At 43.7% G+C, this 15805-nt stretch overlaps 2 protein-coding genes across 2 annotated transcripts; one reads left to right on the top strand and one right to left on the bottom strand.

The window, feature by feature from the left end:
• The first annotated feature begins 1617 nt into the window (after positions 1-1617).
• Positions 1618-4522, top strand: LOC100842991 (elongation factor 1-alpha). The gene is made up of 3 exons (XM_010230695.3): positions 1618-1771; positions 2378-2847; positions 3420-4522. Exons 2-3 carry the CDS (start codon positions 2386-2388, stop codon positions 4299-4301), a joined length of 1344 nt encoding a protein of 447 aa, XP_010228997.1. The 5' UTR covers positions 1618-1771; positions 2378-2385; the 3' UTR covers positions 4302-4522.
• Positions 4523-4654: 132 nt separating this feature from the next.
• On the bottom strand, positions 4655-15181 carry LOC112270120. Its single transcript, XM_024457832.1, has 3 exons — positions 15014-15181; positions 5619-6079; positions 4655-5379 (listed from the first exon to the last, which is right to left on the bottom strand). Exons 1-3 carry the CDS (start codon positions 15179-15181, stop codon positions 5151-5153), a joined length of 858 nt encoding a protein of 285 aa, XP_024313600.1. The 3' UTR covers positions 4655-5150.
• Between the last annotated feature and the right edge of the window lie 624 nt (positions 15182-15805).

Below are 15805 nucleotides of genomic sequence, written 5' to 3'. Positions count from 1 at the left end.
GAGGGGTTGTCGCGCGTTGTAAACCAGTGATAACGTGCTCCGTGAGTGATGTTCTACAAGTGCCTTCTGTGGCCTGGCTAGATAATTCCTGGAGACAGGGAGTTAGGAGCGCTCCGCTGTTCAAGGCTTGTGCAAAAGGTGGAGTCCTGTGGTGCCGTGGCGTGCATTCGGCAGACAAACATAAGCAATGACGCATACAAAAAATGTTGATGAACAGTCGACGCATGACGCGAGTGCTCGCAGATAGATGAACAAGCTGAGTTTCTTTTTCAACGAAGCATGTCTTTAATGAGACATTAATTCAATTTGGGGGCACTGTAAGGTCGAGCAGCTCACGCACATTTATCAACGGATAATAGAAAATGTCCAGAACTCAAAAAGTACCTAACCCTAATTTTTTCCTGAAATCTCGATTACCTTAGATGCACTTAGATGCACGAAATTGCACATCTTAAAGAGGTAAAACTTCAAAAAAAAAGTTAATATAGTGTTCGATTGCAAGTTATACATCGAGTGGCTGAGGTAAAGATGCACGGAATTGCACATCTTAAAGAGGTAAAACTTCAAAAAAAAAGTTAATATAGTGTTCGATTGCAAGTTATACATCGAGTGGCTGAGGTAACTATATATGGTTGGATGTTGACCAAAGGCTTTGAAATGCGACTGATTCCAGAAAAAAAAAAGGGCAACCTGAGAGTTATAGAAAATGTAGTAGCACAACACATCTTAAAATTGCAATCTTGAAGGTGGGCAACTTTACTGGTATGTTATTGCATATTTCAATTTGTATGCTATGTAGAGATACTTGGAATGAAATATGTTAGGTGTTGATCCAAAGCTTTGAACTGTGATTGAAATTTAGGAAAAATAGCGTGCAACTGGCTAGTACATAACCCAAAAACTTATAGTAGAAAACTAGATTGACATTTTCATCGACGATAAATTCGCGAAATTCCATATATTTTGTCAAGCAATCCACACTTGCATATTTAATCTTTTTAGGTCGGAGTTAACTATACATATATCATTTATCGGCCTACACTCGTGTCTCAACCCTTCATCCGAACACACATTCTCAATTAGTGCACTCTCTTGTGATTTTTCTTGTCACTCCAACAACATTGTGACATTCCACGTCCTGCTCCTCCACATCTTGTTTTATAAATTAAAAAACATTGCGTACAAGTCAATAGCTGGCACAACCTTATGACAAATTCGGCCGACTAGACGATTAGGCAGCCTCATATATTCATATAAAAGAGGTTATGTCACAAACATGTAAATAAACAGTAATTTCATGACGCGTCGCACGTGTTTGTTAAAACCGTTGAAATACATACCCAACAATCGTCTCAATTAATTAGCCTTAAAACAAGTTCTTTCACAAATACCTGCAAAAAATATTCTTTCACAAAAAATATTTTTGTCTCACTCAACATATAAGGTAATCATCCAAAACTTGGTAGTACTGTTTTTTAAAACAACTTGTAAAAGGTTAGTGAAGAGAAGAACGGGACTGAAAATAAAATATTTGGAGCCAATGCACTTCCATTACGAGAACTGGGTCCTCTGGACAGGCATCTTTAGCGATACTAGAAATCCAACGGACGTGATTTCCCCTTATAGCAACCGTGAGATCAGACGGCCAGGAAGGAAACCCTAGCAGCCGTCTCGGCCAATATAAGGGGCCATTCCGCACGTCCAAACCCCTTTCCCTCACAGTTCCCCTCTCCCCGCCGCCGCCCCTCGTCCTCTGTGTTCCTTCTCCGAGGTCAGCATCTGGATCCTCCCCCTTTTCTGCTTATTTGTGTTGTGTAGCTCTAGATCTACGCGGGTGATTCTGTTTCGATCTGTGAGTGGATCTAGATGTACGTTGTTTTTGTGGCTGATTCAAGTTATATTTGTCTGCAATTTGGAGGACGTTCTGAGTTCATGCTGTAGCCTCGATCTGTAGATTTACAACGGTTTCTCGGCGCATGTTGGCGCAGCTGTAAGCGTGATTTGTGACGGATTAATCCTTGTAAAGTTGTGCTTGGTTGGATCTCTCGGTTGATGGATTAGTGGGTCGTGTAGATGTGACATCGTTTACTTCAACCTGCACTGATAGCGCTGTTCGATTTAGAATCGATTCTTAGTACTGCCTCAGAGATCGAACTTGTGCTTACACCCTACAGTTGTGGTGTATTTCTAGCCTTACCATGCTGTACTTGTTCTCATATTGTTCAATAGATCTAGTCGGTGCCTGCTGTCCCACTCGTTCTTGTGCTTTTCCATCTGACTACCCATCTATTTGTAGTTCTGTATCTTATATAATTTTGTTGACATGTTGATGGTGACGATATACTGTTTTCTAATCCCTGTTACTTCGATGCTGCAGTTTCAGCCATGGGTAAGGAGAAGACTCACATCAACATCGTGGTCATTGGCCATGTCGACTCTGGCAAGTCGACCACCACTGGCCACCTGATCTACAAGCTTGGAGGTATTGACAAGCGTGTGATCGAGAGGTTCGAGAAGGAGGCTGCCGAGATGAACAAGAGGTCATTCAAGTACGCGTGGGTGCTTGACAAGCTGAAGGCTGAGCGTGAGAGAGGTATCACCATCGATATTGCCTTGTGGAAGTTCGAGACCACCAAGTACTACTGCACCGTCATTGATGCCCCTGGACACCGTGACTTCATCAAGAACATGATTACCGGTACCTCCCAGGCTGACTGTGCCGTGCTTATCATTGACTCCACGACTGGAGGTTTTGAGGCTGGTATCTCCAAGGATGGCCAGACCCGTGAGCATGCCCTCCTTGCTTTCACTCTTGGAGTGAAGCAGATGATCTGCTGCTGCAACAAGGTATATTTGATATTCAATTTCTCTATGCGTCTGTATGTTGCTTTTTAAGATTGTTCTAATAAATTTCATATCCCTGCTTAAGCGTTGTTATCCAGTTGATAAGGACTTCAGAATAACTTTGTAAATGTTCAGTAACATTCAGCCATGTAATGCTTTGCTATCTACATGATGTGAACCTTCAGAATGACTTGGCCACTGGCACTATAGTTTCCTTGAAAATTGAGCACCATTTATCTTATTATGAGTTGTCTGCTTTCAGAGTAGCACTTCCCTGTGTAGTTAGTACATCACTGTTTATCTTCCTTCCAAAAGTCAGTTGATTTTATCTCATGACTTTACTGTGTTGTTAGAGCATTGGTGTTTATGTTGTGTACGCTGCTGACCTGGAATCATAATATTTTCCTACAGAATGCAATTGCTTGTGTGCTCAGTACCTCTTATCCTACAATCAAATGTTTATTTGTACTATATAAATGTTATTTCTTGTTTTAATGCATCTTCTTTTCATTAGCTAGTACTTAATTTTTGCCTGCTGTATTTAACTGATGGGATGCTCTGATGATCTGTTCTAGATGGATGCCACCACTCCCAAGTACTCGAAGGCCCGTTATGATGAAATTGTTAAGGAAGTCTCTTCCTACCTCAAGAAGGTCGGCTACAACCCTGACAAGGTCCCCTTCGTCCCCATCTCTGGTTTTGAGGGTGACAACATGATTGAGAGGTCCACCAACCTTGACTGGTACAAGGGCCCTACCTTGCTTGAGGCACTTGACCAGATCAATGAGCCCAAGAGGCCCTCGGACAAGCCCCTGCGTCTTCCCCTCCAGGACGTGTACAAGATTGGTGGCATTGGAACTGTGCCTGTTGGCCGTGTTGAGACTGGTGTCATCAAGCCTGGTATGATTGTTACCTTCGGTCCTACTGGTCTTACCACTGAGGTCAAGTCCGTTGAGATGCACCATGAGGCTCTCCAGGAGGCCCTTCCTGGTGACAATGTTGGCTTCAACGTCAAGAACGTTGCTGTGAAGGATCTCAAGCGTGGGTTTGTTGCATCCAACTCCAAGGATGACCCTGCCAAGGAGGCTGCCAACTTCACCTCCCAGGTCATCATCATGAACCACCCTGGTCAGATTGGCAACGGCTACGCCCCAGTGCTGGACTGCCACACCTCCCACATTGCTGTGAAGTTTGCCGAGCTGGTGACCAAGATCGACAGGCGATCTGGTAAGGAGCTGGAGAAGGAGCCCAAGTTCTTGAAGAACGGTGATGCTGGTATCGTGAAGATGATTCCCACCAAGCCCATGGTTGTGGAGACCTTCGCCATGTACCCTCCTCTTGGTCGTTTTGCTGTGCGTGACATGAGACAAACAGTTGCTGTTGGTGTCATAAAGGGTGTGGAGAAGAAGGACCCAACCGGCGCCAAGGTCACCAAGGCTGCTGCCAAGAAGAAGTGAGTAGTTCCCTGTGGTCGATTGAGATATCTGTCTGCAGTTTTAGTGTTCGTTAAGTTTTCTATGTGCATTGCTCTTATTGCTGACTCTCGAAACTATGCAAGCAGTGTGCATGCCTGTCGTTTAAATGCTGTATTTCTATTTCTGTTCTGTCAAAACCTGTGTGCTCTGAGGCTGTTGCCTCATTGACATTTTGGGAATGCAAGTTCGTTGGTTGCAAATTATTTTCTGTTTTGTCTTAGTGTTATCTGCTGCAGCTTGCAGACTATTCTGCATAGTTCGTCTTCAACTATTTAGGACGAACTTTACTTTCTCGATGCTTCTTTTGATTTTTCTTGGTTTCTATTTTATTAGTCTGCGGCATCATTGTTTACCATTCTTTTGGCTGTTCTTAAAATTGTACGCGGTGATGCTTCATTTATTGGAGCAGCCTCTGGCTTGTGAAGAATGAACGAAATAGCTGGCTTGCCACACCACACCAAAAAAATGTGTAAAAGTTCCCGTTTTAAGCACTTTATTTTAGTTTTGTTCAGCTCCTCTGGACTCGAATTCAAATAAGCGGTTCATTAGTTTCACAAAAATGGCATTCGGATAAATTTCACGGGCCTACTAGTGAATGTTGAAGCAATTGCCTCTTTTGTACAGTAGATGTCAAACTTGCATTTGTCATTACGGAGTAGAGCATTTTTCCGTTCTTAAGAGTCTTTTTTATTTTTGACACGTTTTGTTTTATAAGAGATGGAACATGTACATGATGGGATATGCAGAGTGTTCAAATGAATAAAAGAAATTACAAAGTGCCCAGCCAAGCTTGCATTCCTTCCTTAAGACTGGGTTTAGCTCTATCCCTGATCATGTGAAAGTAACCAGTGAAAAGGTTATATGCACTAGGGATCTATGCACTTCATCGAAAATGATACCGTTCCTGATTCCAGAGACTCCAGCAACCAAGGATAAGTGTTTCTTTAAAGCAAGAGACATGCCGGAGATTTTGGTAGTCTGAATAAGCATGTCATAAAGCTGATGATCAGGATTCCATTCAATACCAAGTTTCCACCAAAAACTCTTGACTGAAAGTGCACTAAAAAAAGAGATGCCGTATGCGTTTCATTAGTGTCACTGTCACAAAGCACACAACGATTATATTCCACATAGAAATTCTTCCTGGCCCTTAAATCTTTGGTACTAAGTCTGTCTTGCAAGAGCAGCCAAAAGAAAAACTTCTATTTTGATAAGCAAACTGATTTCCATATCCATTTGAATGACATAGCAGCTGGAGTTTGATCAAAAAAGGATTCATATACTTTGGTAGTTTTGTACCTGTCACCTTCCCATGAAAAGGTCCACATATCATTCTCCTGATCATCCATGTGTGCAAGAATGTCATGAAGCTCCTGACCTTGATTAGCAGCAATGACCGACACAGGAAGATGGAACAGTTCACACAAATCCTCATTGGCATGCTGTCTTGCCTGTTGAATAGTGAGACTGCTGTTCTTGGCAAAAGAGTGGAGCTGGGGGAATTTGTCATGGAAAAGCTCATGGCTCCATTTGTCACCCCAAAAGCAGAATAGAATCACCAGAGTGTGCATGGCAAGCAGCAAGTTCCTCGAATTTATCAACAAGCTGCAGACAGTCTTTCCACCAAAATGATCCAAGTATCCAACTGGTGCAAGTGGCAGGGTGCAATTAGGATAATGTGCTTTCCAAACAAGATCGACCCATGGAACATCCTTTCTATTATAAAATTTGAAAAGATTCTTCATGATGAGAGCTTGATTCTGAAATCTCATATACTTCACCCAGAAGAAAACTACAGAAATATCGCGTCCTTTGCTTGAAGGCAGCCTCCTTCGAAAAAAATTGTCCAGTGAACCCAAATCAAGGAACTTAATTCATCTCAAGAACTAAGAATGAAAGAAGTAATCGCATATGCTACCACCCGACACATTAAACCATCTATTCATAGTTTCAGATTAAAAGTCATCTAGAGAAGTCTAAATTTCCGAAGCTTGCTAATTTTGCCCTATCCCTGGGATGTGTCATCAATCACTGGCCGGGTGGGGTTGGATAGAATGCGAGACACTCTCTGTTTTTCAGAGACAGGTCACATGGTATCAGAAAGGAAGGAACCAAAGTTTAATTCCTCCATTTTCAATAGTAATATGGAATCTTGAAATCGTAAGTAATCAAGTGACTAAGTGCAACTCATAACCATCCACTACACGTCTGCCTAAACTAGTTTAAATGCATATTACTCTTTTGGTACATCTTTCCCTTTCTTTTTCGTACTGCCTGTGCTATGGCCTATGGTGGAGGAGCAATTCTTCCCGCCGGCTATTGCCTGTGAATTTACAAAAGAAAATGGTTATATGCAGTAATTTACAGAGTATACTGGGAACTTACCCGCAAAAAAAAAAGAGTATACCGGGAACTCACGTTGGTCTTCTTGCAACCTCTGGTAGAGTGACTTGAGATGATAATGGTCCGGTATTGGTCCAAAGCTTAGAAATGTGATTTGAGATTTAGGAAAAGTTTCAGACATACAATTGATTTTGTACAACCCAAAATGTAAAGACTACAGTCTCTTCCGCACTAATGTCAGATAAATGAAGTTACTTGCTCAACCAACCGGTGCTCACATCTTTAATATCATCTCTAGGTTGGAGTTCATCTATAATTCTATATATTTACCAACCCACACTCATGTCTCTTCCGCACTCTTCGTGTACCATGCATTCACCTCGAACAAGACACAATTCCACCTCTTTTCTTACTTTTGTTTGCTGGGTAGATTGTGCAACAGCATGCCCCCCGATTCTCATGTCCCTATAACTGAACCCTCAATTATAGTTACTATCATTATGTGTTCCCATAAAGGTTTGAATCGAATGATAAGCCGTCACACAATGTGCAGCAAAGATATTACTTGGAATTGGAATGTGCGACATCAGAATTTGTTTGGAGTTCTAATATCTTGTGGTGATTGGTTTCCTCGCCGCTTCCTTTTCCTTGCATGGTGAGTGAATCAGCTTCTAAACCATCAGATGAGACTGCAATGCATTTTGCTGATCGATGATGATGTGGTTCACACGGTCTTCGTGATTGCCAACATCGATGATGTGATTTCAATGTTTGATTCTTTGATCTTTTGAGAGAATAATCTTTTGTTTTTACCTGTCAAAAGCATATTGCTGTACCACATGTTATGTCGAAAGCAACTAAGAAAATACAACAACTAGGCACGCCAGCTCGTCAACTAAACACATAGAATTTGAGCCATATGCATCTCATCCACACAGATGAATCATGGATTTAACCAATCGATCTCCTGCCTTCCATCACATAACCACTTTTCTTCTTCGACTAACGTACATTCAGACATTCTGATTACCAACCATTGGTTCCAGAGAAAGTTGTGTTGCCGGCCAATGTCGTCCTTGAGTCTGGCCAACCACCAATCTACTAATCAGACATCACCCTTCGCCAGAGTGGGCTCCTATAAAATCCCAGGCATTGACCCGTGTTCTTGCATCATCACAACAGAGCAAAAACATCTTGTCACCTTTCGAGCTGACATACATGATATGAAAGAACGCCCAATCTAACTGGGAGACGTGCCCAGCGTTGCTCTCCCGTGCGGCGCTTTGAGATTCGGAATCCCCCCACCTCCTTTTGCCTGGATCCCCCGACCCCTTTTCCGTTTCTCCACTTCTTCTCTCCCTCGAGTCGTTTCTCGCTTGCGCTGCCAGCCGCTGGCCAAATTCCTCGGCCTAGCTCACCGGCGGCTTCATCATGAGCTCAGGCCTCTCCCCTCGAACGCCCTTTCCCACTTCTCCCCTCTCCCCACTTCTTCCTCCACTCAGCAAGTCACCCGCCGGAGTTCGGGACTTCGGGGGTCGAGGTTCGTGAGGCCGGAGCGCCTCCACCTGCCGGTAGACTGCCATCCCCGTCGGCGGCGGCTCGCTCCCTCTTCCCTCCGCCCCTAGGCCGGCGCTGTCTTCCCTTCGCCAGAGCTCTCTCCCCTCCGTCCCTGCTTCGTCTTCCAGCGCGCGAGCATTTCTGTAATCAAACGACGACCTGGCTAAGATGCAGACCGAGGTTGCATACGGCATACCAGCCGTGCCTTTCTCTTGGGATTCTCCTTCTCAGAGCACTCCTCCAGTGCGCACAGCTGTTCCACACTTCCACGTTCGCCCTGTTCTTCTAAAACGCTGCTGCTGTTGCTAATATGTGTTGATGTTCTTTACTTGTGTTTTTTTCTCTCTGCCGAAACTAGTAATTTGAGGATGCATCTGGCCGGATAAAACGATTCGTGGGTCATGGATGTTGTTCCTCTTTGGCAGCGGATATAACAGGCCTTCGACATATGAAATGCACATGTTTTCTTCGTGCTCGGCTGATTCATATGATCGTCGTAATTTGTCCTAACAAGTAGATATAGATAATCTGACAAAGTAAATATAGTAATCATGAGAGTTGTACCTTTTATTGGCATTAATAAGTAGCCGCAAATGACCTGGTAAGCATGCACAAATAATCTGGTAAGTACGCAAAAACAATCCGGTAACAACGTGACTTGTACTTTTTGTAGGTCCTAGTAAGTAGATGCGGATAACCTGATAAGTAGGAACAAATAATCTGATAGGTAAACACAAATAACTTGGTAGCCATACGATATGTAACTTTTATAGGTCCAGTAAATATACGTAGATAATCTGGTAAACAAGAACAAATAACTTGATAGATAGACATAAATAACCTGACAATCATGAGACTTGTAGTTTATATGTCCTATTATGAAGACACGGATAACCTGATAAGTAGGCACAACAAACCTGATAAGTAGACAATATTAATCTGATAACCATGAGACTTGTGCTTTATGGGTAGCATTATGTAGATGCAGATAACCTGGTAAAGAGGCACAATTAACCTGATAAATAGACAAAATTAACATGAGAACCATGAGACTTGTAATTTATAGATACTATTATGCAGACACGGATAATCTGATAAATAGACACATTTAACCTGATAAATAGGCAAAGTAAACCTGGCAATTGGAATAATTAATCTGGTAAATAGAAATAATTAACCTGATAAATATCAACATAATTAACCTATTAAGTATGAATAGTTAATCTAGAAAATAGATGTGGATAGGCCATTAAGTAGGAGCAGATAATATAGCAACTGGGTTTGGATAATCTGACAAATAGACGTGGATAATTAAATTGGCAAATAGGTCGATAAATCGAAAAGGGTAGAGCGCCAAATCGGCAAATAAATTGGCAAGTTGGTAAGGAGACATGTATAAGCGAGTAAGTATGTATAGATAAACTGGCAAGTAGTTGATGATAAATCGACAAGTGAACAGAGTTAAACAAGGTAGCATACGTCGTGACATATATGAGTGCTATTTTTTAGGTGTCACGGTATTGATGAATTTTGTAGATTTTAGATCGATCAATTGTCATACACTGCAGACAAATGTCTAATTTAGAGTTGAAAAAACTAAGATCGAAGGCCAAGCTGCTCACGCACTGCTAAAAGCCTAAGACTGAGGTTTGCTTTGCTCAGACGGGCCATTAAATTGGAGACACCACGATCAGCCAGTGGGCGCTGGAGACAGTTGGGCCAAGGGTGCTGCTGAGCCGTCACGCCACTTCGCACGCGGAGGGACAGACGCGATCACGCGCGGCGCCGCACGGTAAATTAGCTTGGGCACGTTCGCCCAATAGTCGCGTCCCACAAATATTTCCAACTGTGAAGCGACTTCTCCATTATTATTTTTATCAGGACGCAGTACATTGAAGATTATGGATCCACAAAGGGAATTATTAAAGTGATCTATTGCTTAATACTCACTTCATTTCACAGAGGATGGCACGCACGTATTTCAATATTTTACTTTGGCCAACAATTAAACTGTTGATTTGAGGGTTATTTGCTATAAAAATTATATCATTAGGTTTGTATTTCAAAAATCTTTGCAACAATATAAAATTTGTAACATATAATTTACATACTTTTATCTAATCGTTGGTCAAAATTCGACCTCGAAAAACGTAGGTGCCATTCTTTGTGAAAAGAAGGAAATAATTCTAATGCGGAGTCTTTTTTACTTCTTTTCGGAGCAGTGCCTGAACATTGACGGATTCACCGTGAGGGCACCTACGGCACATGCCTCGGCAGAGCCAACAGCCGGAGCTCCCGCGACCTTCGACGGCAGACCAATCGCTCTGTTTTTTTTTTTTTTGTTTTCTTGAGAGATCCAATCGCTCTTCTTTTTTTTTTTAGCGGAATCGCTCTGGAACTACAGCTTGCCCTCGAAAACGAACGCAGCGATTGTTTCTGGGCCAAAGCGCTTCTACCCGACTTCCGATCTGTTAGTTTCTGAAATATGGGCTTAACTTTTACTGGGCATTTTAGCTCGGTCCGCCTCTCCCTTGGGCCTCATTCGGTAGTCTCCCGGTGGATCGATCGATCTGGAGACTGGAGCCTGGCGGCCGATCGATCGATCGATCTGCTTCTTCTTCGTCTTCTTTTTGCGAGAACGATCCATCGAGCAAGGGCAACGCCCCGATTTCATTACAGAAATCACAGTCTTACAGGTTCATATTGATTCAACTGAAAGATAAAAACAGCAGTGCCAGGAACTTCTGGACAACAGAAATTTAACCAGAACAACCAACCACCTATTACAGTCCAGCATCACCATCCGGCAAAGAACCACATCAAAAGTAACAGCTTCAAAGCCTCCACCGGGCGTCTAGCCACGTTCCAGCCAAACGTCTTGTTAAGTATATCCATTACAACTTTTCGCAAGATAAGCGAACCAGCCACCAATCTCCTCTTCACCTCAGGTTTATGAAGAAGTGCCCAATATTATATTGTTAAGCACATCTACTAATCAAGCTTTGGGGGGTCCCAAATGCCTGGGAGATGTAGAGGTGCCCACCCTGAATATGCTTATCAACGGGCCTGATGCCGCAATATGTAGCACACAGGGAATCTGTCTGTGAATAGCCAGAAGGGTCTCATGGACCAGTAGAGTGATCGCCCATCGGGTGTGCTTTTCCGGCGCCACACATTCCTAATTAACAAATCCGAACCGAGGATATTGGATAGAGCTCAAGCCAATGAGCGATCATGGATATGAGGCAGAGCCTACAGCTTGGGAAACAAAATAAGTTGACAGGAAACCAAAGGGATATATATAGAAGAGGCACGTATGTAGCTAGGCTGATCAATAGGACACGTACGAAAATGAGGACCGGCTTAATGGGTGTCTGCAAGAGAGGGGACTATCGAATTGATGGTGTATAAATGAGACTTTTATCACAAGTGATTGAATGGCACCTATCAAATCAAGTTGCACACACAGGCCAGAAGTTGATCATTATGTACATGATCCGTTCGTTGCGCTAAACACACGTACGTAGTACAGACTAGGCAAATCAATAACTGAGTAATGGTGCAGAGAAGGTAAACGGCACCAACTAGAAATTAAAGCGAAAGAAAATAATTATATTATACATAGTCCGGTCCTAGTTGCTCTTGTGGGAATATGCAAAATCAACCAAATGCCAAAACTCATTTTTCTATATATATCGCTAGCTGGAAACAACTCAAGTCCGACGCTGATCACGAGTACGTAAGTGAACCCACGCCTAATATGAAGCATGAAAGTAGCTAGCGGATAAGCATGTCCACTCAGGCAAACCGTTCTTGCAAATGAAGCACAATCACTCCAAGTTGCAAAACAAGAAGCCCAAAAAGACCACGTGGTTGCACAGACTCTCAAAGGTATATGGAAGGCTGTTGGAGATGTTTTACTGATGCCACTCGTTCCGAACTCCCAAAAAAGTGTGCATTTTGCATATGTTTTACTGTTGTGTACAACTGATAGATCACATTTATTTTTGAGAGGATCACAACAGTGCCGGATCAACCAATCTATTTCCTGGGCTACTGGGCCTCTTTTATTTTTCCGGAGAAAATGAAAATTCTGGGAAAGATGCTAGGCTTGTTTCCTCACGCGCGTTGATAGCCTTTTTCCCTCCCTACGACTTAACTATATTTCTAAAATATTGTCTCAAAAAAAAAAAAATTCTAATCAAGATTTGGGGTTTGGGGGCCTCTTCAGGTTCCGACGCTGAAAATACTTATCAACAGGTAGCACGCTGTCACTGAGCAAGAACTAGAGTAGCCAGAAGGATCTCATGGTTTGACAGAGCGATCGCCCACCAGGTGTGTTTTTCCGGTGCCACACATTCCTAACAAGTTCGGGCTCAATCTACTTGACGGATATGAGACAGAGATCAAGTCAATGCCTCAATGAGCGGTCATGGCATGTTGTGGCCTTGTGGCAGGCTCTGTTCGGGAAGCAGAATATATAGACAGGAAGGAGAGGGATATTATATAGAAGAGGCTCGTAGGTCGCTAGGCTTAGGCTGATCAATAGGCCCTGTACCGAAATGAGGACGAGCTTATAATTGGAGTATGCAGGAGACAGAACTATCAAGTTGATAATAATGTAACATAAATACAGTAAAAAAATCGCTGAGCACATCCACAAACTTAAGCAAATCAATAACTGAGTAAAAATATATTGCGGAGAATGTCGCCTTACTAACAAAAACAAAACAAAACAACTACTGTACTATATTGCTCTCCTCATAATTTGCAAAATCAACCACATTCATGCAGTCATTTTTCTATTGATTCACATTGAAGATTATGGATCCACACGGGGAAAGTAATATTAATGCAAAGCCAATTTTTCATTCTTTCGGATGTAGTGCTGAACATGGACGGATTCACCGTGGAGGCACCTAAGGGCACACGCCCGGGCTCTAAAGAGCCACCAGCCGGAGCTCCGGCGACCTCCGGCGGCAGACCAATCGCTCTGGAATTACAGCTTGCCCTCGAAAACGAACGCAGCATTGTTTCTGGGCATTCTCCCGACTGTTAGTTTCTGAAATATGGGCTTAACTTTTCCTGGGCTTTTTATCTCGGTCCGCCTCTCCCTTGGGCCTCATTCGGTAGTCTCCCAGTCGATCGATCTGGAGACTGGAGCCTGACGGCTCGATCATTCGATCTGCTTCTCCCCGCCTGTTCCCTAGTCTCAAAACCCCATATCGAACACCCTAAATTAGAAAAATCTCCAACCCAATTACCCCAGCTCTGCCTAATTAGCATGGTCCAATGTTTCGGTATTTGCAGTGGAAAGTACTACTCCATTTCTTTCCTTACATTTTCTTGTGGCCTTGTTTTTGCGTCTCCCTGTTGCATCTCGCGTTTACGTACAACTATTGTTATAATCTAATTAACATTTATATTTAATCATATATATCTAAATATCCATTTAGTTGTGATCGATAGACTATAATTATATTTGAGCTTGCCGTGTGCCCAGACTTTTGAGGAAGCGCTGCCTCCGCCTTTGGTGCGGAAGGCTAACATAATGATTAAAATTATGTTCGGAGAAGGCCAGCAAGACTTTTAAAGTATGATACCACATCTGCTCTCGTGGAAATGCAAAATCAAATGGGGCGGTTAGCGGGTGCGCGCGCACCATGTGGCATATGCGTCCCGACAGCTGGTGTGGTCCCGCATCACGTTCACACCAAGAAAATGACAGCTGATGTGTTCACACCGAGAAAGCGCCACGTAACACCAGAAGAGAGATGATTTACCTTTTCCTTTCGCTTTACATTGTACCTTGCTAACCCACCCACGTGACAACAGAAGAAAGATGACTTGCTTTTTCCTTTCCCTACACTGTACCATCTCTTTTTTACTCCTTCCCGCTCAATATCCCCATGAAATACATCTACTCGAAAAAAATAACACAAATTACATCCAATAAAAAGTCCAACGCAAAAATTGGTCTGGTCAGGACAACACCAACCGATGTTCAGTTATGCCTCTTCCTAAAGCAAATGCATCTAGTTACTCTAATTTCCATCCAAAAGTTTACTAAGATCACATGAAAATTCATCGTTACATACACACAAACCAACAAATAATCATCAAAAGGCACTTATCTACTACACATCAAAATTAACTCTTATGTAAACACAAAAAAAGATGTTACATCTAATTCATGAGAATTGCATACGTCCAGCAAAAGTTACTTTGTCCAAGCTCACAAATCACAAATGGATGCCACTTTTAACATCACAATTACATCTAAAAATAAAAAAAAGTAACTCATAACTTTAAAACTACATCTAAAAAAACAAGTAAGTAATTCTTAACATGGAAACTACATCCACTTGACTAAAAAGGTAATTGTCATACACCGAAAATACATCCAGCAAATTCATAAAGTAACTATGACTAGAATTTACATGAAGCACCGAACACAGTTCAAATCCAACGTAGAATCGAAAAGCCGAAGCCGGACAAGCAGAGGAGGAAGTGCATGAGTGGTTACATGCGGCGGACCTGTCCCGTGCAAATCCAACCTTGCTACCACCGGATCCGGCCATCCCTGCGTTGCTGTCGCCGGATCCGGCCTCACGGGAGCTCGCCTACGTGCTTGACAAGGTCGTCTACGAGGTCTTCACCGGACCCAGCACGGGAATGGCGACGGCCATCGAGCAACAGCCAGCAAGGGGATGGCGACGTAGCCAAGCAGGAAGATCGCCATGTGCCCATGTTATCCTGCTTCGCCGCCATGACGCGGACGCCGAGATCCTCACCGAGATGCCCTTCCCGTGCACGCCGTGGCAGAAGTTCTTGCCATATTTCTCACAGAACCGGCGGAAGGCGGCATCGTTGTGAAGCTGCAGCACCCACAGAGACCCGGACGCGGTGAAATCAGCCCGGCACTGCGTGGGGAGCGGCTTGAGCTGGAGCTCTGGTCGCATGGGAGCGGAGACCCGCCGTCTTGGCCCACCTCAAGAACCCACCGACGGTTCAGAGAGGGAGGAAGGGATGGCCTTGTTGATGAAGGTAGAGCTTGGTGGCGCGGCGTTCGGGCGGAGCTTGGCAGGGATCCAGCGCGAGGAGGCGGAGGCGCCGGCGGGTAGAGCTGGGCGGCCTTGGGGGCTGCTCCTTGAGATCGAGGGAGCGTGGCGATCAAGGGAACGGGTTGGTGGCAGAGGGGATCCGACGAGATGGGAAAGGATAAGCATGAACGTGGGGCCCACGTGAGACGCAACCACACAAAAAGAAGTTGCTAGGAGCCGTCAGACAGAACGAGAAGCGCACGATGAATCGGACGGCCAAAACACGTGAGCACCAGGCGAGACAGCAGAGTGCACGGTTACAAAGTAGATTCTGTGAAATCAAATATGCACGATTGTTTTTAGAGAAAAGCATGCAAGCGGTGCAGCATCAAACATTCGGACCCCACAGCTATTGCTGCTCCCCAAGTCTCCATTATTCAACAATCCCGAGAATCTGCTTTCCATAGAGCTCGCAAAAAGACATACAGTAACTTCAGGGAGTGGAGAATGCCTTGGAATCCCAACCCTAGCGCCCCGCGAGCC

The sequence above is a fragment of the Brachypodium distachyon genome, chromosome 1, assembly GCF_000005505.3.
Source record: "Brachypodium distachyon strain Bd21 chromosome 1, Brachypodium_distachyon_v3.0, whole genome shotgun sequence".
Classification (NCBI taxonomy): Eukaryota; Viridiplantae; Streptophyta; class Magnoliopsida; order Poales; family Poaceae; genus Brachypodium; species Brachypodium distachyon.
The sequence above is the reverse complement of the archived record's forward strand: the minus strand, read 5'-3'. Positions and strand labels throughout refer to the sequence as shown.